Source organism: Vanellus vanellus (assembly GCF_965231255.1).
Source record: "Vanellus vanellus genome assembly, chromosome: 3".
Taxonomy (NCBI): Eukaryota; Metazoa; Chordata; class Aves; order Charadriiformes; family Charadriidae; genus Vanellus; species Vanellus vanellus.
In genome coordinates, this window is record NC_138907.1 from 18,952,229 (window position 1) to 18,979,316 (window position 27,088).

Below are 27,088 nucleotides of genomic sequence, written 5' to 3' on the forward strand. Positions count from 1 at the left end.
CGCGCGCCCCGATGACGCCGGGACAGCGTCATCGGGGCGCGCGGCGCAGGCGCGCGGAGCGAGCACGCGGCCGGTGCATGCGCCGGCGCGGAGGGCCGGGCGAGGAGCGCCATGGCGGCGGCAGCGTGTGGCGGGGAGGCGGCGACAGCGGCGCGGGCCCTTTGCGTTTTCTCTCCCCGCGACCGCCGCCTCTTCGCCATCTCCGGTTCGGATGGGCGCCTGCGGGTGTGGGAGACGGCCAACAGCCGCTTGCAGCAGGAGTACGTGCCCTCCGCCCACCTCAGCGCTGCCTGTACTTGCCTGGCCTGGGCCCCGCCGGGGGGGCGCCCGCCCCCCAGCAAGGTACGGGCGTTGTGTGAGGGAAGGGTAGCCGGGGGGGAGGGACGGTGGACGGCACGGGACACGATATACACCGGGGAAAAAGGAGGGGACGGCGGCATCCCCGGCAGTCTCGACGCGTGGCCGCGGCCCGCTCGGCTTCACCCCGCCCTCCCGGCGCCATGTGGCGGGGGTCGGCGTGGACGGGCAGGCCGGGGAGCGGAGGCGCGGCGTCCCGCGGCGGGGAAGGGGATGAGGGTCCCGGGCGGGAGGACTGGAGCTCCGCTGGGTTCAGCTGCGGGACACCCCCCCACCCCCCCAACCCCGCGGTGCTTGGGGCATCTCCACGCGTGACGCCTCCCCCGGGGGGGGGGGGGGTAGAGTGTTGGTCGCGGGGGTAATTCGCTCCCCTCAGAGGAGCGTGGCAGGATTGCTCTTCACAGGGTAAGTTTCATGTGTTGGTGGGGGAAGTGGCACTGGAGGTTTTATTAATTTTTTTATTTAAACAAAAAAAAAAAAAAAACAAAACCGCGGGGGAGGCTATCAACAGAAGCACTGACTGTGTAAAATCATTTGTCTTTCGTATAACCTGCATGGAAGAAGCCTTCCTTGAAGGAGCAAGGTATGTTACTTCATGGCACGTGTCACCTTAATCAAAAAGGTGTTGCTACAGACCAGGTCGGCTGCTGTGCGTCCACTTAGCTTACATACAGTTCACGTTTCACTAAAGGCAGTGTCTCCCTGTACTCCCTTACCCTTGGAAGTATTTCCGTGCAAGCTGCTACACTGTCTATGATGTGTCTTCTCAAGCTCAGGAATCCTGCAAGAAGGTATTCAGTAGGCTTATTGAGAGCAGACATTAGCGGGCTTGGATGTGCTCCACCTTGAATTTGTTTTATGTAACTTCACCTCAGTTGAACGTTCAACCTGAAAATATCTGGAGAATATACAGTAAGGTACCTTTTCATCCTCTTATGTTGAAATGATCCTATTTTCTTTGAGTAGAATATACCGCTTCCTGTGGAAAAAAATTATCCCTTGGATAAAGTATGTGAAATCCACCCTCTTTATCATAAGAAGTAGGGAGGGCTTTTTAAAACACGTTTTGGTATATCAATAATTTAGTGTATTTGAAGTACTGTAAGAGGTATTTCAAAATGCATAGCACACCAATCCAAAGGAAGACAGTATTTTATCATTTTTCTCAGTTGAGCAACTTAGTCTCTGGACTTTGAAGACTCCCAGAACATTTGAAGAATGCAGCAGAAAGGTTAGTTTTAGGTTGGCCTTAACCTATTGTCATGTAACTTTGAAGAAAAAAGGGTACATGCATTAATTGCAGGGCTGCGTAGGTGGTTCTTTACTCTTAAATAATCTGAAGATGGCACGTGAAAGTGGGGTTAATCTAGCCTGTGTGAAATAAAACCTGACATAGTGCACTGCTGTGGTGCTGTAAGTCAAGCACAGGAGGTTTCTGAGTGGCTTTTAAAAAGAAAGACTTTTCTAGAGACCCACCCCTAAAAGCCACAGATGCTCCAGTTTAACCTGGTTTAGGGTTGTATGGAAAATGAACTTAATCAGACAGCATTTGGCTACCTGTCAGTGCTTTCTAATTATTCCAGTAGTTTGAATGCTGTCCACTGCTTGAAAGTCAGTATGTTTTTAAGTGGAGATGGAAAAATACTGTTTCTTGGAATAATTTTGCCATAAACTTTTTTTAATTCATTGGTTTATCCTTAGACAGAACTGAAGGACTAAAGCTGTGGTGGTTCTGCCAAATATATTTTATTGAAAGTGGGGTTTCTGACGTTATTTAGCCCCTTTTTTTTTCTTTTTTTATTCCTGGAGAGTTGACATCTCTCTGGGTAGTACTAGTGTCTGGTGTTCAGGAGTAAAACTGTGTGCCAGTAGATATCTATAAATGGTGTTTGGCCAAATTACACCTAAACTAAGTATGTTTTGGACTGCTGCCGTGTTAATGAAGGCCATGTTGTTAGGACAAGAGGAAACGGGTTCAAGTTATGTCAGGGCAGGTTTAGATTGGATATTAGAAAGCATTTTTTCACTGAAAGGGTTATTAAACATTGGAATAGGCTGCCCAGAGAGGTGGTGGATTCACCATCCCTGGAGGTGTTTAAGAAAAGGGTAGATGAGGTGCTTAGGGACATGGTTTAGAAGTGGTGGTGTTTTTATCAGGGTAGGTTAATGGTTGGACTTGATGATCTTAAAGGTCCCTTCCAACCTCACTAATTCTATGATTCTATGTGTTACAGGGGAGTATTAGAAATAAAGTTTGAACTGCAGGCCCTGGAATTGCTGATGTAGTGGTGGCTTATTGGGATGTTCCCTGCACATGTGCTTTTGTAGTGTCAGTGCTTCCTGCTGGAGGTGTTCACCATCTCCTGCTCCATGTAGTGGTGCCTTGTGCAAGAGTACATGGACTACAGACTTTCAAAATACTTTCTACTTTCTCTCTAAGAAGTTGCAACTGCTCTGTCATTTTCAACTCTCAAGGCTCTTTGGGCTTCCCCTCATTTTGATATTTGAAGTGCTTTACTTCATGTGTGAGCAGCAGAGATTGGATTTTTGTTTTTTAAAAAAAGTCTCAGTGGCTGGCCTCAGTTAAGAAATTATGGAAAAATATGTGCATGGTCCCTTTACAAGTAACTTCTTTTAACCACCTCTGCTAATTAGAACGCTGTGCTTTTTCAGGCAAAGCTGGAGGATTTCTAAATAAGCTTCAGTTTCCATAAATCTGGAGAAAAAATCAAAAGGAAATTGTTACTTGGTGTAGTTCAGCTCCCCTGTCCTTCCTGTCCTATCCATGAAAACAAGGTGCTGTTGTATTTAAGACCCTGCTGCAGTCAGTTGGTAGTCTATGTACTAATCTAATGCAGGGTAGAGAAGATTGATTGATTTTTTTTAATTTTTATTTTTTTTTGTTCTCGAGGTGTTTTTTCAAGTCATCTCCAACATTAATAGGTGGCTGAATTTTCCACTGGTATTTCTTCTGTGCAAAATTTTCAAAATTTTCAAAATGCCCAAAATTGACAAAACGACAAAATGCCCCACTAATAATGCTGATTATGAGTGGTCAATGAAGAAATACATGTGAAAAAATAATTGGAAAAACCTTCATTGCTTCTAGCTTTCTTTTTGACACTGGACATAACTGTGGACTTTAGTGGGAATTTTGTTGTACCTTTTGGTTGTTCCAAGGGAAATTGGCCATAACAAACTGAAATGGAGGGTGAACAAATTTTATTTAAAAGATTTATGCAGGGGAAGAGAATAAAATCTGTTCTTAATTGTGGTTTTGCTTCACAGTGGGTTTATGTGGGGTAATTAGTAAAACTACATAAAGAGAATGAAAAGTACCGGAAAACACATAAGCTATACTTGCATGTCCACTGGTCATGTGGCCCTTGTCTTTACATGTCAGACAGCAGTTTCAAGATGGCTTAGTTGGCATTGCTGCCAAAAATTTAACTAGTTGAGTCTTTTCTCATGTATTGTCCGAAAACTTGGTTGATTTACTTGGTTGTGCTTTGCGACTGTGATGGAATCTCAACACCTATGTTTTCGTAAGATTTTATCAACCCTTTTCTTTCCCAGGAAAGATGAAGCCTAAACAAATGTTTGCAAAAAACCCGCTGTAATCTCATTTCTCAAGAGCCTGCACTTAATGTAAAAGTATCTGTATAGCATTTTGGTATTTATTTGCCTAAACCAAAACACTTTTCCTTGCAGAAGGTGGTGTCTGTGTTAAATACAGAGGACAAGAAAGTCCTGCTTCAAAGAACCAGAGTAATCCTGCACTGTTAAACTTTTAAATCTTAGTTGTGGTGAAAACCTCCAAATCCTGATTGTCATCGTATCTCTGGACCTGAGTAAAAATTATTTACATTCACTTTGTGATGTCTGTTGTGTGACAGATTAGTTACAACACATGGAGCTTGCACAGAGCTGACTGCTCACATTTTATCAGAGTCTCCTTTGGCATCTTCTGGCTGCTCATTAGTGCAAATATATCTGTTGTGTAGAGGAGGCATTAGCTTGTGTGCGATTTTTTTTGTTTTAAAATTGGAGAGAATGCTTTGCTGTGATGTAACAAATGTAAGGTGACTTACCAAAGTCCAGTTTAAAAACTAATCAGTAGCATTAGGGATGATTTTTTTTCTTCTGAAGTCCTTGAACAGTTTTTTCTTTTCTTTTTCCTTTTTTGTGCATGTGTGATTAGTCATGTGGGATTAACCCAGTGAGAATAAATGTAGTGGCTGCTTTTGCCCTCTTTATTTTAGTTTCACATGCTCAAGAACCAGTTTTATTCTTTCTCCACTTCCCAGTGATGTGCTACATTGACCTGTTCTTGGTTAAGAGAGATGAAGTGAATCTCTCCTTGAAGTGGTTGGTTGATAGGACTTGCAAAGTATGAGAGTGAAGACTTAAGAATTGCCTGATCATAGGAGGACCTCTGGTTCTGATGACAGGACCTGGGCAGAGCACTTAGCTTCAAGTCCTGGTTGCTTCCCTCTGCAGAGTAGGGTAACATTTTCTTTTTAAGAGGCATTATGAATATTTAATATTTGCAAGACTCTTCTGAATAGCTTTTGAGAAGAAACAAACTGGTCACTCTTGATGGCATGTTTCCACTTTGTGAATGAAGTATTCTGATCGTGTTGGTCTTTACCTCTGCCTCTGGAACACGAGCTCCGTGAAAAACTTAAATGTGTTTTTTTCCTCTCATGTATGTGTATGTGCTAGCAAAATGGCCTCCACCAAATGTATCCAAGTGACTCATGGTAACTTCGTTACGTTGTACCTGGAGGTACAAGATGAGTCTCTAGGCTGCCATGCCCTTCAGCATCTTCATTTTGTGTCTTAGCAGAGTTTGTACTGGCTGACTAGGTCTCAGACTTAGAGAAGTGTATTACCCCTCTGCTTTAACACTGGGATTAGCCAGTCAGACTAATTTATTTTATGTTTTCTCTTTTTTGATTTTCCAGGATGGCCCCCAGAGGAAAAAACGGAAGTCTGAAGTTGTAGAAGTGGACAAGCAGTTAGATATCCTGGCTATTGGTACAGCAGTTGGTAGTATTTTGTTGTACAGCACAGCAAAAGGAGAATTACAAAGCAAGCTAGTAAGTAATACACTCTTCATCATATGCTACCAAATACTGATGGTTTCAGTCAGTTTATGCTGTTCTTTCTGCTGCTCAAAAATGGAATAAACTAACCTAATTATTAAGATCTATTTTTTTCTTAATACCTGTGTATATGGATAGAGATGCAGTAATTCAGGTACTTAAGAATCTTTTAAGTGGTGCTTTTTGTATTGTTGGCAGTATGTTCATGTTGAGAAATCTTATTTTCAAATTTAATGCAGTATCTTAACATTGTGAATGGGTTTGTTATTTTGCATTACTTTGAGATACTTGGGCATACTTTTGCTTCTAAACTGTTAGTTGTGTGTGGAGTGATAAATGTACATGAATTTAGACAAAGCAACGACTGCTTAAAATCACGGTATGTGCAAGTGACACTAGCTAACGAATATCAACACTGTTTTATGGAAAAGCTGTATTTATACCTGGAAACTGTGAACAAAATAAAGGACTTCCACGTTAAAATTTACAGCTTCAGTGGGTTTGAAGACACTGGCTACTTTTCTATAGGAACAGGACAGCAGATGTTATTTGATGAGTACTTTGTTTTTTACAGATAGGTTGAATTAAAAGATTATTCCTGCTACAATAAGAGCTGTCACTTTTAGCTGTCCTTATTAAACAGAATTTCTTGCTGTGATGTATTTTGTCTTGCTCAAAGCTGATTTGCAGTGACACTTTTTGGAGTAGTTTGAGCTGGCTGGTGCAGATTCAAATAGTGAGATTTTATAAACTCTGGGAATTATTTTCATAAATGATTAAAGAGTGTATTTAAGCTGCAGAGATTTTGCTTGTTAAGAGGGGTGAATGATACCCCTTTGCAGGGTCTTCTGATGCGATGATAGCTTGCTCGTGAATGCCAAGTACAAAGGAAAGGCTACTCATCTCTGAATGTACTTAAGCAAGTAGGCACTTAGATGAGTGTCAGCAAGTCACCTGTGCTAGCCTTTCTTTTGAGCAAATTTCATACTTTTAGGCAGCCTTGTTTGGCTGTGTGTATAAAAATAGTGGGCAGGACAATTTTTTTGTTAACTCTGAAGTGCTAGAACAAGAATCAATTAAAATACTTATGTGTACGTATCAAAATATGAAATATCTTTAACTTATATAAATGTATATGGCTTTAAAAGCACATTCTCACTTCAAGTTGCCAATGATTTGAATTTAGGTCTTCAGAGAGCAGCTTTTTCACATTGTTGGCATGGGGAAGACTCAGTAGTCAAGGCTTCATTTATTAATGACTTAACCCTCTTTCACCTTTTGTAGGATGGTGGTCATGACAATAAAGTAAACTGTGTGAGATGGCATCAGGACAACTGCTGCTTGTATAGCTGTTCAGATGACAAACACATTGTGGAATGGAACACACAGACCTGCAAAGTAAAGTGGTAAGTGATGCCAATTTTTGATCAAATTTGTTTGCACTTTTTGTGTATTTCCTCCCTCACAGGTTTTAGTGAGGCCTTGTTGGAAATGCTGCACTCTGCTATCCAGGCTTCATACCCACTGTACAGAATTGACTGTTGGCTATTATTTTTCTGAGATTGTAAGAGGGTTTATTAAGGGACAAAATAGTAATTCTCATAGTTGGTTTTCTTCTTTTCTGTAATGAAAAGACTAGATGAAATGAGTAACTGCGCTGAGAGGGATTTGGGGCCCTCCATGCTAAGTTTTAGTGGAACATGGGCTTCAGGTCACTTTTGTGATGCTGAAAAATCTAAATTCTAGAATATAACCTCAGAAATATGGGGGAGCAGATACTGGGACACCTCACCCCAATTAAACTGGTTACGTGCACCTGGCATTGGTCAAAGGGCCTTGCTGTGATGATAACCCATTTGGTTTCGCTCACTACTGATGTGCAGTGGGGACAGTTCCACTTGGCTGTCTGAGCAGGCTGCTACTTTTAAAGTACCGTTGAGCTTAGTGCAGAGTAACAAGATGTCTGGTGTAGGCATTTACTTTCTTTTGTAATAATCTGTTTTTAAACTTTAAAGAAGAAACCAAGATTTCTATCCTGGTTGCCTTACTTCAATAAAAGCCTAATGTGTGGTGGCACCTTGACTGTTGTCTTATGCTGTTCTTTTTTTTGTAACATTTCACACTGTTGTGTTATTTTTACTGCAGCTTTTGCTAAAGACGGTGTAGGCAATGCACACAGCCCATTGTCAGTAGCCTCTTTGATTTCCCTAGAAAAGAAATACATCCTTAGGTTGTACTAAGTTGAGACCATGAGGTAAAGTAGCAGAAGATGGCTGTAAAATCTCCCTCTAGCCATGTTGTCTTAGGATTGAACACACCCAGTTCCCTCACCTTTTCCTCTTGCATTACATGCTCTAGTCCCTAAGCCACCTTTGTGGCCCCCCACTGGATTTACTCCACTGTGTCAGTGACTTTCTTGTACTGTCCCAAACTGGACATAGTGCTCAGATGCAGTTTCAAAAGTGTTGCACAGAGGAGAGGAACCACTTTTCTTGACCTGCTGAGTACACACTGTAGCTAATGCAAATCAGTATGCAGTTGACCTCATTGTCACAAGGACTCCCTGCTTACTCATGTTCAACTTGACTATGAGGACTGCAAGCTTCTTTTCTGCAAAGCTACTTTCTAGCCATTTGTCCCCAGCCTGTACTGGGATTTTTCCATCCCACGTGTAGGACTTTACATTTTCCTTTGAGATTCTGAGGTCCTGTTTCTCAAGCCTGCTGAGATGCCCCCAAGCAGCAGCACTGCCCTACAGCATATTAACTGCTCTCCCTAATTCGCTATTGAATGTGAATTTGTTATGTGAACATTCTGTTCTGTTTTGAGGTCATTAATGAACACCTGGGCAGTTACTGAGGATATTAAACAGTATTGGGATGTCCTTAGGGAGTGACACCAGTAACCAGCCACCAGCTGGACTTCATACCAGTGATCACAACTGTTTGAACTCAATGTTCCAGCTGGATCTTATCCCTTCTTAGAGTCCATCCATTCAGGCTATATATCTCCAGTTTGGCTAAAAGGACGCTGTGTGAGACATTGTCAAAAGTGTTGATAAAGTCAAGTTAAACAGCATATGTGGCTCTCCTCATCCACCAAGACCGTTGTCTCATTAAGAAGTCAGTCAAGCTGGTTAGGCATGACTTGTCATTTGTAAATCTATGCTGGATGTTCCTAGTCACTTTTTTCACCTTTGTATGCCTAGAAGTGGCTTCCAGGTGGATTTGTTGTATAGCCTTCCCTGTTATTTCTTGGATTCTCCTTCTTGTGGATATACTTGTGGATATATTTTGTCTTTTTTTTTTTTTTTTTTTTCTTTTCAAGTAATCAGAAATTTCTCCTGAGCTCCGTGGCCACTCAAAATGATAGTGTGGTCTTGTAATAACACTGGCCTTAGCGGTTCTGGTTGCATCCCATTCAGTTTTAAGGAGTTGCATGTGTTGGATTTGCTGTTGTGATCCCTAATTTTATCTCCCTTTACTGTGGGGAGTGTTTTGCTCCCTCTGACTCTGTCACTAGGTTTGGAAACATGGGAGGCCTGAGAGACTGCTCTTCAGTGCTTTGGCCTTTGCTGTGTACTGACTGGGTCTCTACACCATTCAGCAGCAGGCCTGCACTTTCCTCAGTCATCATCTTACTGCTGCTCATGTGCTATATGTAGATGTCCTTTTGTTGGCCTTCATGTTTCTTGCTGGTTTGAACACCAGCTAAACTTTGGCTGATTCTGTCCCTGCATGCCTAGACAATATTTCCGTATTCTTCTGTGTCACCCATCTCCACTTTCATCTTCTCTATACTTCTTTTTTTGTGTGTTTTTGTTGAGTCAGGAGTTACCCACTTGTCCAAGCCAGCCTTCTGGAATAGCTGGTGATTTTCTGCTCTTCAGAATGGACCATTCTTTTGCTTTGAGAAGGTTATCCTAGAAGACCAACTAGCTTTCCTGGGTCTCTTTGCCCTTTAGGGCAGCATCCAGTGGGATCCTGTCAATCAGTTCTCTGAATAAGTTTCAGTTTGCTCTTTTGAATTCCAGGGTCGTAATGCTGCTCTTTATATTGCTCATTTTTCTTAGGGCCTTAATTCCATTGTCTTGTGGTTATTGGTGCTGGAGGTTGTCATCAACCGTCACATCCCTGACCAGTTCTTCCTTTTTTTTTTCCTTTTTTTTTTTTTTTTCTTTTTTGTCTTTGAGTAGCTGATCCAGTAAAGCACCTTTCATAGTATGGTTCTAGATCACTTGGATCAAGAAAAGGTCTTCAGCTCTTGTCAGCAATCTCTGGGACTGCTTGTGCCCTCCTATGCTGCCGTTCCAGCAGTTGCTGGGGTGGTTAAAGCCCCTTAGAAGAAGCAGGGCATGGGATTATGAAGATTTATCTATTTCTTTTTTAATTGGACAATCGGTAGCAGATGCCCATCACATCACCCTTGTTGGTCTCTTCTCAGACACTTGTAAGTTCTACACTAGCCTTTTGCCTGTTTGAGGAAAGCTCGATGCATTCTTGCTGCCCTTTTGTGTGGAGAAACCTCTCTCTGAAGCTGCCCATGGGCATTTAATTCACCCTGTTTTGTATGCCGTAGTGTGTGTGTTAATGTACAGGTACTTGAGATGGGTCCCAGTCATACTGCTTTCTCATGAAATGTGAGAATTTTTCCAGTCATAATTCGTCTTCGGTGTTTCCCTCTGCCCCTGTTCCATACTGCTGCTTTGTTGGGGGCAGTGGTTATAAAAAGTAATTAGAGGCGTTGTATTCTTTAAAATTAAAGATGGCAACAAAAAATAATTCTTTAAGTGTATATATTAAAAGTACACCAGCAGTGCAATATCATGCTTTTTGCCTGATTTTTTTTTTTCTCTGGTGATATTATGAGTCATACCTAAGGTAAATGAAATTGGAAAGAGGAGAAAAAAACAATTCTCTAAAATTTTGCCTAAGTTGATGAGACTAGGAGTTCCTGATGCTCCTGGAGTAGAGAAGTAGAGTTCAACTTTTGATTTGCAGGCTTCTAGACATTTTCCTTTAGGGGTATGGACTGCTAGATATGCAATTAACACCACGTGGCTTTAGGCTTGACTTTCTTAATTACTGTAGAAGTAGTCCATAGAACCACTTCAGGAGGTCTGTGCAGCACACATTGAAAACTCTGTCAGAGGGACAAGCTGTTGGGGAAGAGAGATTTTCTGAAGAGTCAAGACAAGGTGTTGGAGAGAAGTAGTCTAAAACATTCTGGATGACTTCGTGTTTCTCTGGTTGCAGCTTTTTCATGTCTTAAATACTCTGGATACTCAGAGGCGTTCTGTACATCTCTTTATGCAGCTTCTTGTTCTATGATATGCTCTTTAAAACTCTTTCCAGTAAAATTCTGTAAAGAGTATCCAAATAAAAACTAATGGATTATTGCTGTGTTTTACACTTGGCAGTCTAGTTTAGACTAGTCTTTTCAGTACGTTTAAAAATACCTTCTTGGGTTTACATTATTAAATGGTTTGAAATTCTTAGTCCTGACCTTTTCTTTTGAAGAGAATACAAAATCATACTTTCTGTAAGGTGAAATTTTGTTTGTCAGGTTTTGTAGGCAGTAAAACTTTCAACTGCTATGAAATCTAATCAAGAGTGATAATGTAAATGAGCTCTGTTTTGAAAGACAGGAGGAAATGCTGGCTGCTTGGGCATGTGAAAGTTATTTGGAAGTATTTTCAGAGCAGCTGTTTACAATCAGAATATGATGGGTTGCAGGTTACTTCCTAACTGTAAAAGTTTTGTGTTAATGCTTTCCTTGCAATTTTGTCCGGTGAGGAACGTGTAGTACTCAGACTCTTACAAAGCATCAAAGCAGATGCAAGCTTTTAATGCCTTTTTTTTTTTTTTTTTTTAAATAGTGCTTTGAACCATAGGCCTTTAAGGCGAAGTTTATTATTGTCATTGACAGACTTGGGAGGAGGGCCAGGAACTGAATGGGTCTTGAAACTGAATTTTAGTGTTGAGAAGGCCTTTCTAAATGGGTTGGTGTAAGCTTTTTGGATTACGGTGCAAGGAGAAAGGAGAAGTCTTGAAATGGTATGGCTCCTTTTACCCTATTTTGAGTAGCAGAGAACTTTGAGAGGAATTCAGAACAGAATAGGCAAATATATAAAAAAAAAAAGTCAACGGTTCAGTATGAAATAGCTTTACATTTTTGAGTTGCTGCATTTTTGCGTAAACTAATTTGAAGGAGAGGAGCAGAAACATAATAGCTTTGACCTCATCTTTTGACTACTTTAATTTTTTTTTTTTTTTAATAATGTTTGCCTTAAATTTTCCAGCATGGTTGATGTGAGTTTTGAGATTACACTAACGAATGTTGTATTTTCTATTTCTCTCTCTTTTTCCCTTTGTACAAAAACCCACCATCCAAATTCTAGCAAGTGGAAAGGTGACAATAGTAGTGTCACCTCTCTATGCATCAGTCCAGATGGGAAAATGCTGCTGTCAGCCGGTAGAACTATAAAACTGTGGGACCTGGAGACCAAAGAAGTCTACAGAGTAAGTAACTTTGTTAAACTAGGTGCAAAAAAATATCCTTCTTGATTGGTGACATTACTTACCTAGTGTCTCCTGATAGGACATCTGAAAATTTCACTGTGTGAGGAGACAGTTGGCAGTTTTGGGATTGCTGGAGGCTGTTGCTGTGATGATACCCTCAACTGTGGTTTCAACTTGCTGAGAGTTGAATGAAGACATTAAATTCCTTGGCTGTGTCTGAGCATGCTACCAGCACCCTTTCTCAAGCCTGTAGCAGAAAGATGGATGTCGTTCTTTTTCATTGGGTCCCTTTCTGATACCCTTCTAGCAGGAGAGCTCAGTTCACCACCATATTAGTTACTGCTGGCATGGCTTTGCACATGAGCTCCCTGACCCTTAACATGATGTCCCTCCTTGAAGCCTTTAGGTTTCTTTGCTAAACTTTGTGTAACTAGTGGTATTTTCAGTTTTGCTGTTGAAACAATTGGAAGGCATAGGAGCAAACCCCTTGTTGTTCCCTGAGCAGGGCTCAGACATGAGCAAATTACCGTGTTTTAGCTGTTCTGTTAATGCAGCCATGTTCTTTTGCCTGCTAGCTGATAGGATGCAGCTAGTCTCTGAATCTGCTGGTATGTGCTCTGAGGTAAGTGTGTACACATGTGCTGTTACTGTGGACTTGCTGGGATGAGGCATTGACCATGTATGTCTGCATCCTATGATGACCAAACCCATTGTTTACAAAAGTAGATTGAAGAACTGATTTTTTGGGGGGGCAGTGGGGTGTTGAACAGCCTTAGTGTGTGTTAGCAGACCTGTGCGTTTATGTTACAGTTGAGAATGAAACTATGAATCTAGTTTTACTGTAAAAGTTGAAGTGTAAAATTGTATGTCGGGGAGGGGGGGGGAAGTGCTTTCTGACAGGAACAGCAATACAGGTGGATGTGATTTCTTTTGCATGGACTTAGTCCCAGTGAATTTGCCTGTGATTCCCCATTTAACTTTTAAAATTCTGATAAATATCTGGAGGGTCAGAAAAAGTTTCCTTGAAATACAGAAATGCAAGGAAGCTGATCACTAGTAAAAAATTACTTAAATGTTCTTGTTGACTTAGTAACTAACACTTGAACCTTTGCTAAAGTTCTTTGTTAACTAATATTTTCATTTTTGCCATATGACTGCTTATGGCAATCACTGGAATATTCTTTTTTTTTTTTTCCTCTCTTAGCATTTCACAGGCCATGCTACATCAGTGTCATCATTAATGTTTACCACAGTGAAACCTATGAATGAAAGTAAGCCCTTTGATGGAATTACAGGGCTTTATTTCTTGTCTGGAGCTATACATGACCGGTTACTGAGTGTGTGGTATGTAAGCTTTTCATAATTTGTAACTTTGATGATGATCAGTATTGAGGATAGACTCAACAAGTATGTTCTGTGATTAAACAGAAAGTTAAGCAGAAGGGACACTCTGGAGAAATGCAGCAGTGATCTCTTAAAAGGTGCTTTCAACTCGCTGGTTGTTGAAGATGTGAATTTCCTTGGCTGTGTCTGAGCATCCTTCCAGTTACAGTTTGAATTACTAGTGTATACCAAGAACATACTGTGTAATAGGCTTTCTTGTTCTTTGTACTTATGCAAGCTTTATGCTGAGTTTTCTTGCTAAATTTCACTTGGGAGTTACTTTGCACTTGGAATTTAGAACACTTTCTAAGCTGAAAGCTCAAACTACAGCATGACTGTTTTCGGTTGGGGTAGATATTACCACAGTTGCTGGTGATTTATAGGTTTTATAATGCTTTTCAGGTGTAGAGGGTACTGTTTGTGCTATGGTAAATAATGTGTACTCTTTGTGTCTTCCAGGCAGATCAGATCAGATAGGAAAGAAAAGAATGCTGTGATGTCTTTTACAGTAACAGATGAACCAACTTTTATTGATCTGACTGTATCAGAAGTCAAAGAAGAGGTAGGAGCAATAGTTTGTAAGCAAATATATTCAACAATTTTCAATTGTCACATCAATTTTCATTCAAGGGTGTAAAGAAAGAAGCTTGGTTTGTATGTGGGTTCTGTTATGCAGAGATGAGAACTGGCTGCCAATTCACGGGTGTAAGGATATTTACAGGTGCGTTTATAAAGCTGATAGTTTGAAATACTCATTTTCAAAGCTACTAAGTGCAAATTCAGTGTTTTCTTCAAAAATTTTGCTTGTAGTGGCAGAAATGTCAGTTGTTTCCTATTTAGAACAAGTTACTAATCAAAATGGTTGTTAGAACTTGGCAGCAAAAAACCAAAAAAGAAATTCTTTCTAAAAATCCAGTTTGGGTATGGTCCTGTTTTTCTGATCTCAAATGGCTTTGGCAGTGTAACTGCATTTTGAATTAGCTAGCCTTTAATAAGTTGAAGTAGCGGTGTGCATTCTCCAAGTCTATTAATTTCAGCAAATACAAGTCTTTCAAAGTTGTCTTATGAAAAATGTCTGCACGTGAAACACGTTCACAAACTGTTTCAGTAATTATTTAAAACATTTTTCTCCTGCTGCCTTTAGATTCCTTTTCTAAAAACAGTATTTCATGCTATATTTTCTAATGTTTCCAGTTGTGCCCTCTTACTTACTGCATGTATTGAAGATATGAATATTCTGTAATGTACACCTGTCATTTAATTGCTCAGAGTACTCATCTCGGTTTCTTTCCTCTAAGCATATTTACAACGTCAGCGCCTTTGTAGACCTGTGCCTCTAGACATGTTGGGTACCATTTTTTTTGGAACTTTGCTGCATATGATGACATGTTCTCTACTGTCCAAACTGTTCAAATTTGGATATTTTGGTAGTGACACAGTGAAGTACAGTTATGTTATCTTTTTGTCTCCAAACGGTTGTACTAAATGTTCCTGAGATGTTTGTGTCTTTGATATTCCTTATGGATTTAGTTATCTCTTTAATGTGTTTAGTTACTGAAAAAAGTCAGATTGTAGCCACGCAACTGTCTCTTGATGTTCTGTACTTATGGGAGGTTTGTCCTTTGATCTAATTAAAATCTTTTACTGTGCTTTCTTTCAGCCTGTGAAGTTAGCAGTTGTGTGCAGAGATGGGCAGTTGCATTTATTTGAACATATCTTAAATGGGTAAGTTAGTATTTGTCTTGAGGGTGTCTTCGGGAGAGGTCTGGGATTACTGTAATGCAAAGTTCAGTCTTGTCATGCTGCTGCCTTTAAGCTCTTGTATCTGTTCACAAACCAGTTTCCAGCTTGTATTTTGTCTTGGGTTACTGGACAAATTTTTGGAGAACTAACTTGTTGGGGGCTGTGCTGCACTTTGGTATTAAGTGTTGCTTTAGCCAAGATTTTGTGTGTCTGTTCCTCACCATAGCCATACCTAAAAGGTGTAAACTGGCTGAGTTTGGGGACGACCTGCTAATGAAAGGCGCTTAGACGTGCAAGATATTGAAGTGTTTCAGCTAAATCTCTTGGAATTTTTTCATTCTTTTTTTTTTTTTTTTTTCTCCAGTTATTGCAAAAAACCCTTAACATCAAACTGTACTATCCAGATAGCAACGCCTGGAAGTGATGGGGACTCCACACCAAAACCAGTCCCTATTCTAGCAGCTGCATTTTGCACAGACAAACAGTCTCTGCTGCTTGTGTATGGAAACCTCTTACAGCCCATCATAGAGAAAGTGGTATGTAAAACTTACTGGAGAAGTTTTGGATTTTGTAATATGGACTGCACATTGCTCTTAGTTGGAGGGTTTTTGGTGTTTTCTTTTTTGTTGTTGTTGTGATTTTTTTTTTTTTACTTTTTTTGTATTTGTGTAATAAGACAAAGCTTATTCCTTCCCCCTTTTCTGGGAGCTATGACTGTTGTCCCTGAGCTATTTTGAAAGGCAATTTGTATTCTTCCATTCTCTGAATTAAAATACAACTTGACGTTATTGCTGGCTGTTTCTTGCCATTTCAGCTGTTACTGAGTTAGGCCATCAAAACTGGTTTTAACACGCTTTCAGTTTACCTGTGAGAACTTCTTTGGAGAGCATAGAGATCTGGTAACAAAAGGCAGATGTGCAAAGCAGCTGTTGTTCTAGAGTGAAAAAAAGTTCATTCTACTTTATATGTCTGGAATTTGTTCTCATCTTTCAGTAGCATAATGAATCACAGGGGTCAATCTCAAATATATTAACTGGTTTTGTTCCTGTCCTTCTAGTCTTTGAACACCACTGAATCCCACATATGTTTGATAAGGGACATCCAGAAAGTGTTGTCACTTAAAACAGATGTTGCTCTAACAAAGGTGAGCTTTGCGTGAAATGCGATTTTGTTGCTCCTCTTGTTTTACTTGGTAAATGGTGGAATTCACTGCTCTCTTCCACAAAGAGGTTGGATTTCTGGATGGACCTGCCCAGAGCTGCAGTGGTAGCTACAGATGTCCATAGCACTCAGGCGTGTGTGGGTAAAGTGTGCTTCGTGGCTGCTGTGTGTCCTGGCGTGCTCTCGCACACAGTTACCTGCCTGTAGCTCATAGCGAGTCCTGTTCTCAGCAGGACTGCTTGATAGACAGGACTGGCTGATGGTTGCTTTTCTGCTTGAGATCAGTCCTTCCCCTAGAGTCTGTCAGTTTGTACAGCCTCTTTGACTCTGATCGTTTGGGGTGAAGTTGGGATGGCTTTGGTTTACAGTCTAAATAAAATGTAATGGATCCTTAAAGGGCATGTCCTTATGGCTCGTTCTCGAGGTGGCCTTCCTGAGTTCCTGCTCACAGGAATATGGCACCTGGGAATGTGAGCTTGACACTTAGATGGCAACAGTGTCTGCTGAGGCCACTTGCCGCTGTTTTCTCTCATGCAGGATCCCCTGGGGGTTTAGAGACAGGCTGTGAAGTTCTTAATCAGTGTGCATATTCAAGGTCTTGAAGATTGGAAACGGTTGAAGTATCAGTGAAGTGAGCAGACAGTGCTGTTTTTCTAACCCTCAAGTTACCTACCGGATCTGGTGCCCCATCAGCCAGGCGGGGTTTTGTGCTGATTCCTCAGTCCTGGAGCTGGTGGGTAGCAGAGTTGAAATGCAGTGAGAGGTGTAGGAACTCCCTGGCATGCAGTGATGATATGCATCTTGGTTTCGCTTTTTGCTGAATTCCAGTGAAGACAAATTTCTCTTGGCTGTCTGAGCATGCCTTGTGGGGAGAAGGTTAGTGTTTAGTGTGGTGAGCAAAGGGGGTAGTATTTTAACACCACTGCTGTTCTACAGTAAAATTCTTGAGCCACAAAATCAAATTTTTTTACTTTTACACACAGCGTATGGAAATTGCTTTTCTCACTGTAATAAATTATATTTGTGTCACTTCAGTGGTCACCCACCAGGGCTTCCACAAGTACAAAAGTTTGGGCAGGTACTTCAAAAAAAGGCCCGCACAGAAGCGCTGTGGTTAAAGAAGTGTTCTGGAAGTAGCAGGTAGTGTTCTTGATATTCTGGAAGTGGCATACTCCCTTATGTCCTCTGTGGGTCAGGGGACCACTTGGTTATTAACTGTATTGCCTTTAAAATTTGATCTCCTTTGCGTCCATTGAAGATGGATACCATAGCTTGTTTGGTATGACCTAAGATTGCTCTGCTTGTCATCGTGTTCATAGTCTAATTCATAGTACTGAGTTCTGTGTCTGAGCAATCCGTAGAAAAAAAACAGTGAGATTGAAGTGAATAGTAACCACCTTTTACTGTTACATTGTACTGCTGTTTGTGATCAGTTCTTACCTTCCAGTGGAAGCTGAATTAATCTGTGTACCATTTATGGGCCTGACTATTAGTACACTTGGTATCTAGTGCTAGCAAACATCCAAATATTTGTTGTTGGGTACAAACACTTAGTTTGATGAGTGTTATGGAACAAGCTTGTAAGAAAAATGATTCACACATGATTCCAAAGAGACTGTTGCTTTATTTAATTATGAAAACTAGCTGACTGTTTCTTGAAGTTATTAATTGCTCTTAAAAATGTAGGATTTTCCTAATATATATGTTAAGAAAATGTATTGTGGCAGGATAGTTTTACTGTGTATGTGGGAGTCTTGGAATAGAATGAGTATTTTAAATTGGAAGAAAGCTCAAGATATTAGCAATTCATGCAAATCTGGTTATCTCTGTCTTCTAGGTAAAGACACCTGTTGTGAACTCAGACACCAAAGTTCTAGTGCCTGGCATTCCAGGACATAGTACAGCTGTCAAAACTCCATCCTCGGGAAAAGAGAAGAAGAAAAACAAGAGGAAACCAGGAGAGACAGAGGTAAAGTACTTCTTTTAAACACAGCAACAACAGAGAAACTAGAATCACAAATCATTGTTATAACTTCTTTAGGTTAACTTGAACTTGCTTTGTTTGGTGTGGAAGGAAGGTTAATGATACCATCTTTTTGTATGAAAGAGAATTCCCTCTGCTCAAAACCTTTCTCTCATTCAAGCCATGTGTGCCTTGCCCGTGGTTTTGCCATGTTCTGGCAGAACTTTGTGACAAGCTTGTGTCTGTCTGTGCTAATGTACATTACTGCTTTTCGGTCAAAACTTCATCTTCTCTTCTTTTCTCAGGCTATTTTTTAAAAGAATATGCAAAATTTATGTTATTTTCCAGCAGAGCGGGAGGGAATGCTGTAGGTTAGGTACTTTGCTTTCAGCTGATGTTTCTGAGAAACTGCGCTGAAACAGTACTGCCTTTGTTTACTGTCTGCAGGAAAGCATTGAAGAGCGCCTAGAGGCATTGGATATTGATGTGAGCAAAGTAAAAACTCCAGGTGGCCTTCCACAAACAGATAGCTTTGCGGTACTTTTGGTTCAGGGCTTGGAAAGCAACGATGCAGAAATCTTAAATGTAAGTGTTACAGGATCATTGTATGCTGTTTAATCTGTTCACTGAGAGTTGTAGGGAGCCTTCCTGAAAGCCAAGGGGGCTGAAAAGTCAAGAACTCGCTGTTTCTCCCAGCTGCTTTTTGTTGTTACCTGCCTTGCTTTTGGAGTCGGTCCATGAACTTTGAGGTGCATCTGTTTATGATAAATTTATGTCACAGTTCAGATGTTTTACAAGTGATATTACTAATGCAGGCATGTTCCCTTTAGCTTGAGCTGGAGCATAATCTGTGCTTAGGCTCCTGAGTGTACAATTTCCAAATAGATAATGTTTGAAAAATGCATTGATGACAACGTTTTTACTTGAAAAGCTTACTGTTGCTCTAGGAGGAAATAATAGTTCTGGGGCAGGGAAACGAAATCTTAAGAATTTGATGCTGAATAAAAATTACTTGTCACAGATACTGGTGAAAGGCATTTGTTTACAGAAGGCAAGCACAGAAAATCACAGAATCACAGAATCATCAGAGTTGGAAGGGACCTCTAGAGATCATCTAGTCCAACTCCCCTGCTAAAGCAGGATTGCCTAGAGCACATTACTCAGGACTGCATCCAGGCGGGTCTTGAAAATCTCCAGGGAAGGGGACTCCACAACCTCCCTGGGCAGCCTGTGCCAGTGCTCTGTCACCCTCACCGTAAAGAACTGTTTCCGTGTATTTGAACGGAACTTCCTGTGTTCTAACTTGTGCCCATTGCCCCTCGTCCTGTCACTTGGAACCATTGAAAAGAGCCTGGCTCCATCCTCCTTCAACCCACCCTTTAGATACTTGTATGCCATAATAAGGTCTCCCCTCAGCCTTCTCTTCTCCAGGCTAAAGAGTCCCAGCTCTCTCAGCCTTTCCTCTTAAGGGAGATGCTCCAATCCCTTAATCATCTTAGTTGCTCTTCGCTGGACTCGCTCCAGCAGTTCCCTGTCCCTCTTGAACTGGGGAGCCCAAAACTGGACACAGTATTCCAGTTGTGGCCTCACCAGTGCAGAGTAGAGGGGGAGAATGACCTCCCTCGGCCTACTGGCCACACTCTTCCCTATGCAGCCCAGGATTCCATTGGCCTTTTTGGTGACAAGGGCACATTGCTGGGCCATGGATAATTTACTGTCTACCACAACCCCCAGATCCTTCTCCTCCAAGCTACTTCCCAGCAGGTCCACCCCTAACCTGTACTGGTGCCTAGCATTCTTCCTCCCCAGGTGCAGGACCTTGCACTTGCTTTTGTTGAACCTCATTAGGTTCTTCTCTGCCCAGCTCTCCAGTCTGTCCAGGTCACGCTGGATGGCAGCACGGCCCTCTGGGGTAATAGAAGGGAAATTTTAATATGCCTGTGATGCTTTGTTTCTAACATGGGGTGGGTGGGCTAGAGGCAATGCTGGATTGTTTTAGGTGGGTTAATCAGTGTCTTATTTTGTTAATTGTAGCAGACTTCAAAAATGGAACTCCTTTTCATAGTAAATCTTCTTTTACTTGTTATTGTCATCTTAGCATACAAAGGTAGTGGAGTAGAAAAAGAGATTTAAACCCAGGAATTTTTGATTGTGCTTATTACTCATATACATGTTAAAACTGAATGATTCTCTGATCATATTTTTCCATTTTAACAGAGAGTGCTTAACACAAGAAAGGAAAATGTAATAAAGAACACAGTAGCCAGAATGCCTATACATGCTGTCATTCCACTGCTGCATGAGGTAGGAGAGACTGCGTTTCTTGTTCTGTCATACAAGCCACATTTGGTTTGCGTTCTAGCTGGGGAAAATCCAGGATATGTCTCTCTGTTTTTACCAATGAAATTTGTTTGGTAGTTTTACAGGACAGAAATTGTTCTTAATTTACGCTCTTATATTCTCTGGCTGAAGCTTAACAAAAGGACAAACTGCCGCTGCCACTTATATGGGAAAAAGAACAGAAAGAGGTTAAGCTAAAGCTTGTTTAGTCCATTGCAAACCATTACTACTACATCTTCTGACTACATCTTCTGTTAAACTATTAAAATGGATGATAATTTGAAACATGAAAATAGCAGTGCTAGCCAGAGCAAATTATATGAGCATAAATATGCTAGATACTCACGTGGAAGAAAAATAGAATGTGTACTTAGAGCAGTGAGTTTAGCTAGCACTTGGAAAATGAGAGACAATTTCTTCTCTCATTTGAAGATCGCTCAGAAGCCTGGTTGCTATATTTAAGCTTTGCGATGTCACTTAGTAATAATTTTAAAAAGGATTTGGTTTCTGAACTGCTTATTCAGGAGTATTAAATAAAATCTGTATTTGGACAGAAATATTTTAATCATTAGCCTTATCTAGACATTACTTGATTTAAACTGAACATCAATTAGTTGCTCTTGTTATGTGAATGACATTCTATCACGTAAGTTAATGGTTAGATTTCTCTTGTATTTTAGTGTGCTGGCCACAAGTAAGATTTGATTTTTACTTGTGGTACTGATCTTAACTGAATTATGCAGATCGCCTGGTTTTGAATGTTTAGACTTCCTTTGAGGGTGTATTGTTACACCTTCTTAAACTTATGTTAATGAGGTGCAGTGTTTCTTCGCTAGGAAGTTTGTCAGAGAATCTAAGTGCAAGTGTTTGACTATATAATCTCAGTGGATGGACAGATCTTCATGTAACTGTCCCCTCCAGAGCTTAAGATTTGTTTGTGAGGTAGCCTTTACCTGATACTACCTTCACTTGTTTCCCCAACTTGTCCACCTTGTAACAGCTGCTCTACTAAGCAGATACACAGAGACATATAAACAAAGGGATTTCCTTCTTATTCCTGCCAGCTTTAAGTTTCTCTGGACGTATTGCCTACTAGGAGTTACGGTTTTATTGTAATAATGAAACTCAGCTTCTGCAAGTTATCAGCCTGCATATAGGATGGTAGAGCCAGGGATGTAATATTCTGGAGCCTGGCAATGGTTGATCGTAGCAAAATTCAAATGCCTGGAGATCTTTCTGCCCCAATATTGGGGCTGTCACATGGATGCAGTGTTGGGTTTTTAAACTCATTATGTATTTTTTACTTATTGCTGGCTATTTTTGTCCTTTTAGCTTACGAAGAGATTGCAGGGCAACCCATACAGGTAAGAGACAACTCAACTACAGTTTAATTCACCTGAGGCTTTTCTAGTGTGTGCATTGTGGTCCCTCTCTCCATCTACCTGATTGATTTCCATAGTAACTGTAATTAAACTGCAGCATCTTGAGGTAAAAGTTCTCACCTGATTGAGGGTGCAAAGAGAACTTCTGTTAAGGCAGTGCTCTGCCAGAATGGCTGAACTGAAATTAAGAAGGGAAAAGGATACTTGAAATAAGGATATAACCCCGAGAAAGTATCTGAAGTCCCAAAATATTGACACTGTGGACCTGATCAATATGTAAACTAAAATAACTATCAGATGTGTAGCTTGTTTGGTTTAATTATCAAATATATTTGGACATCTCCTGGTGTTGTGTTTAGTTAATAACAAAACCAGCTCTTCCTGCTCCTGCCTCCCAATCTTGTTATATTGCTATAAGGATATCTTTGCTGAGACTAGCTGTCCTTAGTTGTGTTGTTTTGTTGTTTTTTTTTTTTTTAAATAAAAATTCCCTCATTGTAGGTGGAGAAAGAAGTAGCATGCTTTGATCTTTTATTCCATTAAACCAGAAGCACAGACCCCTGAATATCTCTAGTTTAATCCCTCACTTAAATGTCTGTTCTTTTCCTAACAAATAACTTACATAGCTATCTCATCTGGATAGCCAAACTGCTGTATTTCCAGCTGCATTTATCTTTTTGTGTAATGAAAGAGGAGCACTTTCTAGACAACTATTTAGCATCTAGAATGTGAAATGGGTGTTTCTCAGCCAGTATCTCTTTGATATCATTTATTTTTTCTTTCCCAGTGCCTCACTAATGGTTCGATGGCTGAAGGCTGTTTTTACTCTACATGCATCCTACCTATCCACAGTAAGTATTTTGCATTAATGCTAATGCACGTAACTAAAACTAGATTTAAATGCTTAAATATAAGTATGTTCTTCCTTCAGGAATCTGTCTCCTGCTCTCCACATACGTCAGTGCCCAAATCAATGTACAGAGGGCTATACTTCTGCCACTTTTGCCAAATTGCTGCACAGTGGCTGTAAATTGTTTGTCTTAGTCATTTGTGACATAATTATAGTCATCCCAAAGTCAAGCCAAGATAAGTTATGTCATCCCCATGAGAGTTAGGGAACAAAACTACTGCCAAAGAGTAATCTAGCCTGTGTCGCTAAATCTTATAGGACTATATTTGCCTTGCTGTTGTAATGCTCATCTTGAGACTATCTTGGGCATGGCTAGATTTATAAGGTGAAGGTGGGCCAAAGTTGGCAGGGTAGTAAGTAATGTGGTAGCTTCTGGATTGAAGTCCAGCCTTGCCTTACAAGCAATGGATAAATCACTCTTGCTCAGGTAAGAAAAAGGCATTTTGGCACTGCTAGTCCTTTCTTCCATTTATTATAGGATTGCTGTGCATCAAAACTTGCACATTGTTGATGCTGCATTCGTACACTGGTGTATACTCGGTTCCTGTTTACACAGCTTTCCGAATAGTGCTTCAACACCTGCTTACAGCAGTGACCGTGGAAAGGAAAAGTAGTATGAGAATTCCCATGTTTTGAAAGTAGATGTGTTTCTAAGCGTAGCTAAATATGAATTGATCAGGCTGCAGGTGGTTTCTGTGAACCCTCAGCTCTCCCTTTTGTGTAGAGTAATGTGAGCAAGGATTGCTTGCCCCAAACATATGGAGTTCATTTATAAATTTAAAAAAGACATTTGTGATGTGTTGGTCAACAGCTTAATTTTTCTTCACCCTCTCTTCTCCCAAGTTGCCAGACCTTATTCCTCAGCTGGGAATGCTATACCAGTTAATGGAGAGCAGAGTAAAAACTTTGCAAAAGCTTTCCCGTCTTCACGGAAGACTCTTCATTCTTGTCACCCAGGTGAGCTCCAAGTAAATAACATGGGATGTGTAGGAGAAGTATTGTTTGCAGACTTAACGTCCTGTTGTGATTACATCTGATGGGTCCTGTCATCAGGAACTTAATACAGCTGCTGTACAGCTACTCTGATAACACTTAGTCAATTAAGTGTACTGCTTTATCTGGTCAGTCCATGCTCACTGGAAGTGTTACACATTTTTTCCTGCCAAATGTGTTAACTAACCCATAGAGTTTTAAAGGGGAATAAATAGGAGGTACTGGGCCACTTCAGAGCAGAGGCCTCTAAAATTTTACTTTGTCCTTTGTACTTGTTTTGCTGTTAAACTACTGCTATAAATGAATTGTGTTAAACTTGATGTAGACTTCATTTACATTGTTATGAGTTTTGTTGAATTTTAAGGTTGGAATATATGATTGCATCTAAGGCTAATCTGCAAATTCCATTCAGGTTGCAGCGTCGGAAACAGTTCAGGATGTAACTGAGGTTAATCAGACTGCAAAGCTGGTATATGAGGATGGTAAGTGTTGTATGCTAGGTGTAGCTCAGCTCCTGAATTCACATGACAGCCAATACTTGATGTCTGTTGATCATGTTCCTGTGCTTATCTGTTAGTGTACGATCTACAAGTAGAGGGTTTTTGTGGGAGGTCCATGGCAGGAAAGTCAGTGGTTAATGATGTGGGCATGTTGTGGTTGGTGGTTCCTTCCTTCTTTCCCCTCCTTTTATTTCCTTTTATTCCCTCCCATCTCTGCTTCACAGATTAAGGAATTGGTTAATTAGAAGTTCAGTATGCTGCTTAACTTAATTGACAACCTCAAATTTCTAGTGTTAGCTGCCCTTCTGCTAAGATAGATTCAGTCAAGGAACTTCTATGTTTGAGTTGGCAGGATGTCAAGGTAGTGGATGTCGGTGTGTGTCCACATGTACGCTCCCAATTTGGCCTTTTCTCTACTGCAACTTCATACTGTGTAATCGTAACAGAAGTGACTTGTTTCTATCATGTTGATCAACCTAATCTTCAGGTAGAATTAGTTTTGGAATTGAAATAGCATAGTTTGGAGACTTAGCAGCATGTGGGGTTTGGCTTTGTTTGCACAATGACATTTAAAAGTCTGTTCTTGAGACTGAGGGATTGTTTTCTCTTTGCAGAATCCTCTGAGGAGGAAGGCTCAGATGATGAGATGATTGCAGATAAAGACTCTGATGTAAGTGGGGTTGTATGGGATCTTCTCCTATTTGCTTGTTACAGAAATTGTGTTCCTGTCAAAGGTTCAAACATTCCTGTTTATTTTTTTCCCCAGGAAAACTGGGATGAAGATGAAGAAAAAGAGGAGCAATCTGATGAACAAGACATGACTGTTGAAAAGGAAATCAATGGTGATTCTGATTTGGAACCAGAAAACGAAAGTGAAGAAGAATAACAGCACGAAAGAATAATTTTAACAGTTTAAACCAGTGGGCCACCAAACTCTCTAATTCTGGATCATCTTGCCGAAAGACGCCATGATTGCATATAGGGAGTGCAGACTCATGCACGGCCTGTGTGCAGAGGCACATGTGGGGCACTGTGCATTTCTGAATCCAGAATGTTTAACCATGCCAGCCTTCTCTCGCCCTATTTCCCTGCGCTTACTTATAGAAACATTTCTTCCACCTCATGGTCAGATTATGCCTGTCATGTGGACATGCATTTGTATCTCAAGTGAAATAAATCTGCCACCGCTGTTTGTGTGGTAAACTTGGTTCAGCTTTACATTGAATTTGTTTCAAATATTCAAGGATCAAAGATAACTGGTCTATACCTTCTTTCCATGCTTCAGTTAGCAATAGCAAGTGGGCATCCTGCTACGTTTTTAAAAAAAGAAAAAAGAAAAAAAAGATATTTTTGTAATATTTAAATTCTCTACTGAATATCTTTTCTTCCCCTCCCCTCCCCCCCCCTCATTGGTTTAGCCATGCTTTGGCAATATGTAAATGCCAACCTGACGTAAAATGGCTTTTTCTTTTTTTAACAAATTTGAACTCAAGACTTTTCTATGTATAAATCAATGACTTTTCTTGTGCTTCAAAAGGACATTAGAACTATCACTGGCTCCTAATTTTGTTTTAATGGAGGCTGTATACAAGTTTAATGCTAACCCAGAGGATGGACTGTGTTGAATTGGGTGGCGAGAGGGGAGTAACACAGGGAAAATGAGGTGAATGCTTGTGAATACATAGCGCACAGCTATACCTTTATTACGGATTTTTAATCTCTCAGTGGCAGAACAAGGACAACTATTTGCTCAGCTAATGGAAGCTGAAGTGGTGCAAACACATTTTTAAGAGCAAAACAAGGTAAAGGTTTGAGCCATTCACCACTATAATGTACAATAATATATTTGTCTATAAATGGAGCTGTTGCAACTAAATACCACCCTCTTTGTAAAGTGAATAAATATACATCTCCTTTACCAAATACCTGTCCTGTGGTGTTTGTTGAGAGAGACCTTAGGTAGCTAAGGGTGGTGGTTAAGGATGAAGTGCTCTTTGTAGAAAGCAGGTTTCTAGTGGAAGGAGAAGCCAGCCTAAAAGGTTACAGTGTTCTGCAAAGCATCAGTTGTTATTGATTTCTTAGCTCCCTGTGTTTCAGTCCTATCTGTTGGGTTTGTCCGCTGCTTGGGGATTGCATTGGGGGTGCAGTGTTGTCTGGAGGCGTAGGGGATTGTGTCATTGGCAAAGCTGGAAGAGACATGCTCTGTCTTTGGAGAGATGGAGGTAGAAGGGCAGCAGTTGGAGGCTTCCAGTCTTTTTTACTGACAGTAAATTAGTGTCTTAATGATTTGTAAAGCTGGGCTTGTATTTCATTTCTGAGACGCTGTGAAAATGAGTGCCAACACTTGGCTAGTGTGAGTACACACCATGCACAAATTAGGCTGAACTGATACGTAAGTTTTTAACCAGTACTGATGTTACGATATGCAGGCAGGATTCAAAGCAGGCGAAAGAGGGGTGTGAATGAAGGTCTATTGCATCTCAGGTTGAGTGTCGGTCTGCTGAGCTTTTGGGGCGTAGAGTAACACGAGAAGCAGCTGCGTTTTGGTTGTGCTAGGTCCTACATGCATTTGTGTCCCAGCCTTTCCAGAAGTCAAAGCAGCAGCCCTGGGTTGGGGGCAGAGCAGGCTGAGTATCTTCTTGGCACTGTTTGGGTATGGGGAGTGGTGGCACTGGAAGCCTGCCACCCCTCCCTGTTGCATCTGTAAGGTATGCATTACGTGTGTCC

General features: G+C 40.8%; 1 protein-coding gene across 1 annotated transcript; it reads left to right on the plus strand.

Annotated features, from left to right (window-relative positions):
• The first annotated feature begins 94 nt into the window (after positions 1-94).
• WDR43 (WD repeat domain 43) lies at positions 95-26,278 on the plus strand. Its single transcript, XM_082481306.1, has 18 exons — positions 95-342; positions 5,325-5,459; positions 6,750-6,871; positions 11,866-11,986; positions 13,191-13,330; positions 13,829-13,931; positions 15,030-15,094; positions 15,477-15,648; positions 16,170-16,256; positions 18,111-18,242; positions 18,684-18,821; positions 20,454-20,540; positions 21,909-21,940; positions 22,746-22,809; positions 23,712-23,825; positions 24,274-24,343; positions 24,976-25,031; positions 25,128-26,278. Exons 1-18 carry the CDS (start codon positions 112-114, stop codon positions 25,245-25,247), a joined length of 1,989 nt encoding a protein of 662 aa, XP_082337432.1. The 5' UTR covers positions 95-111; the 3' UTR covers positions 25,248-26,278.
• Positions 26,279-27,088: the final 810 nt, after the last annotated feature.

Bases quoted from the DNA above. Each gene is read 5' to 3' on its own strand.
- WDR43 (XM_082481306.1), top strand. From the start codon at position 112: ATGGCGGCGGCAGCGTGTGGCGGGGAGGCGGCGACAGCGGCGCGGGCC. The intron at 6,872-11,865 runs GTAAGTGATGCC...TCCAAATTCTAG, and splicing joins CAGACCTGCAAAGTAAAGTG to CAAGTGGAAAGGTGACAATA. The intron at 20,541-21,908 runs GTAGGAGAGACT...TTGTCCTTTTAG, and splicing joins TCATTCCACTGCTGCATGAG to CTTACGAAGAGATTGCAGGG.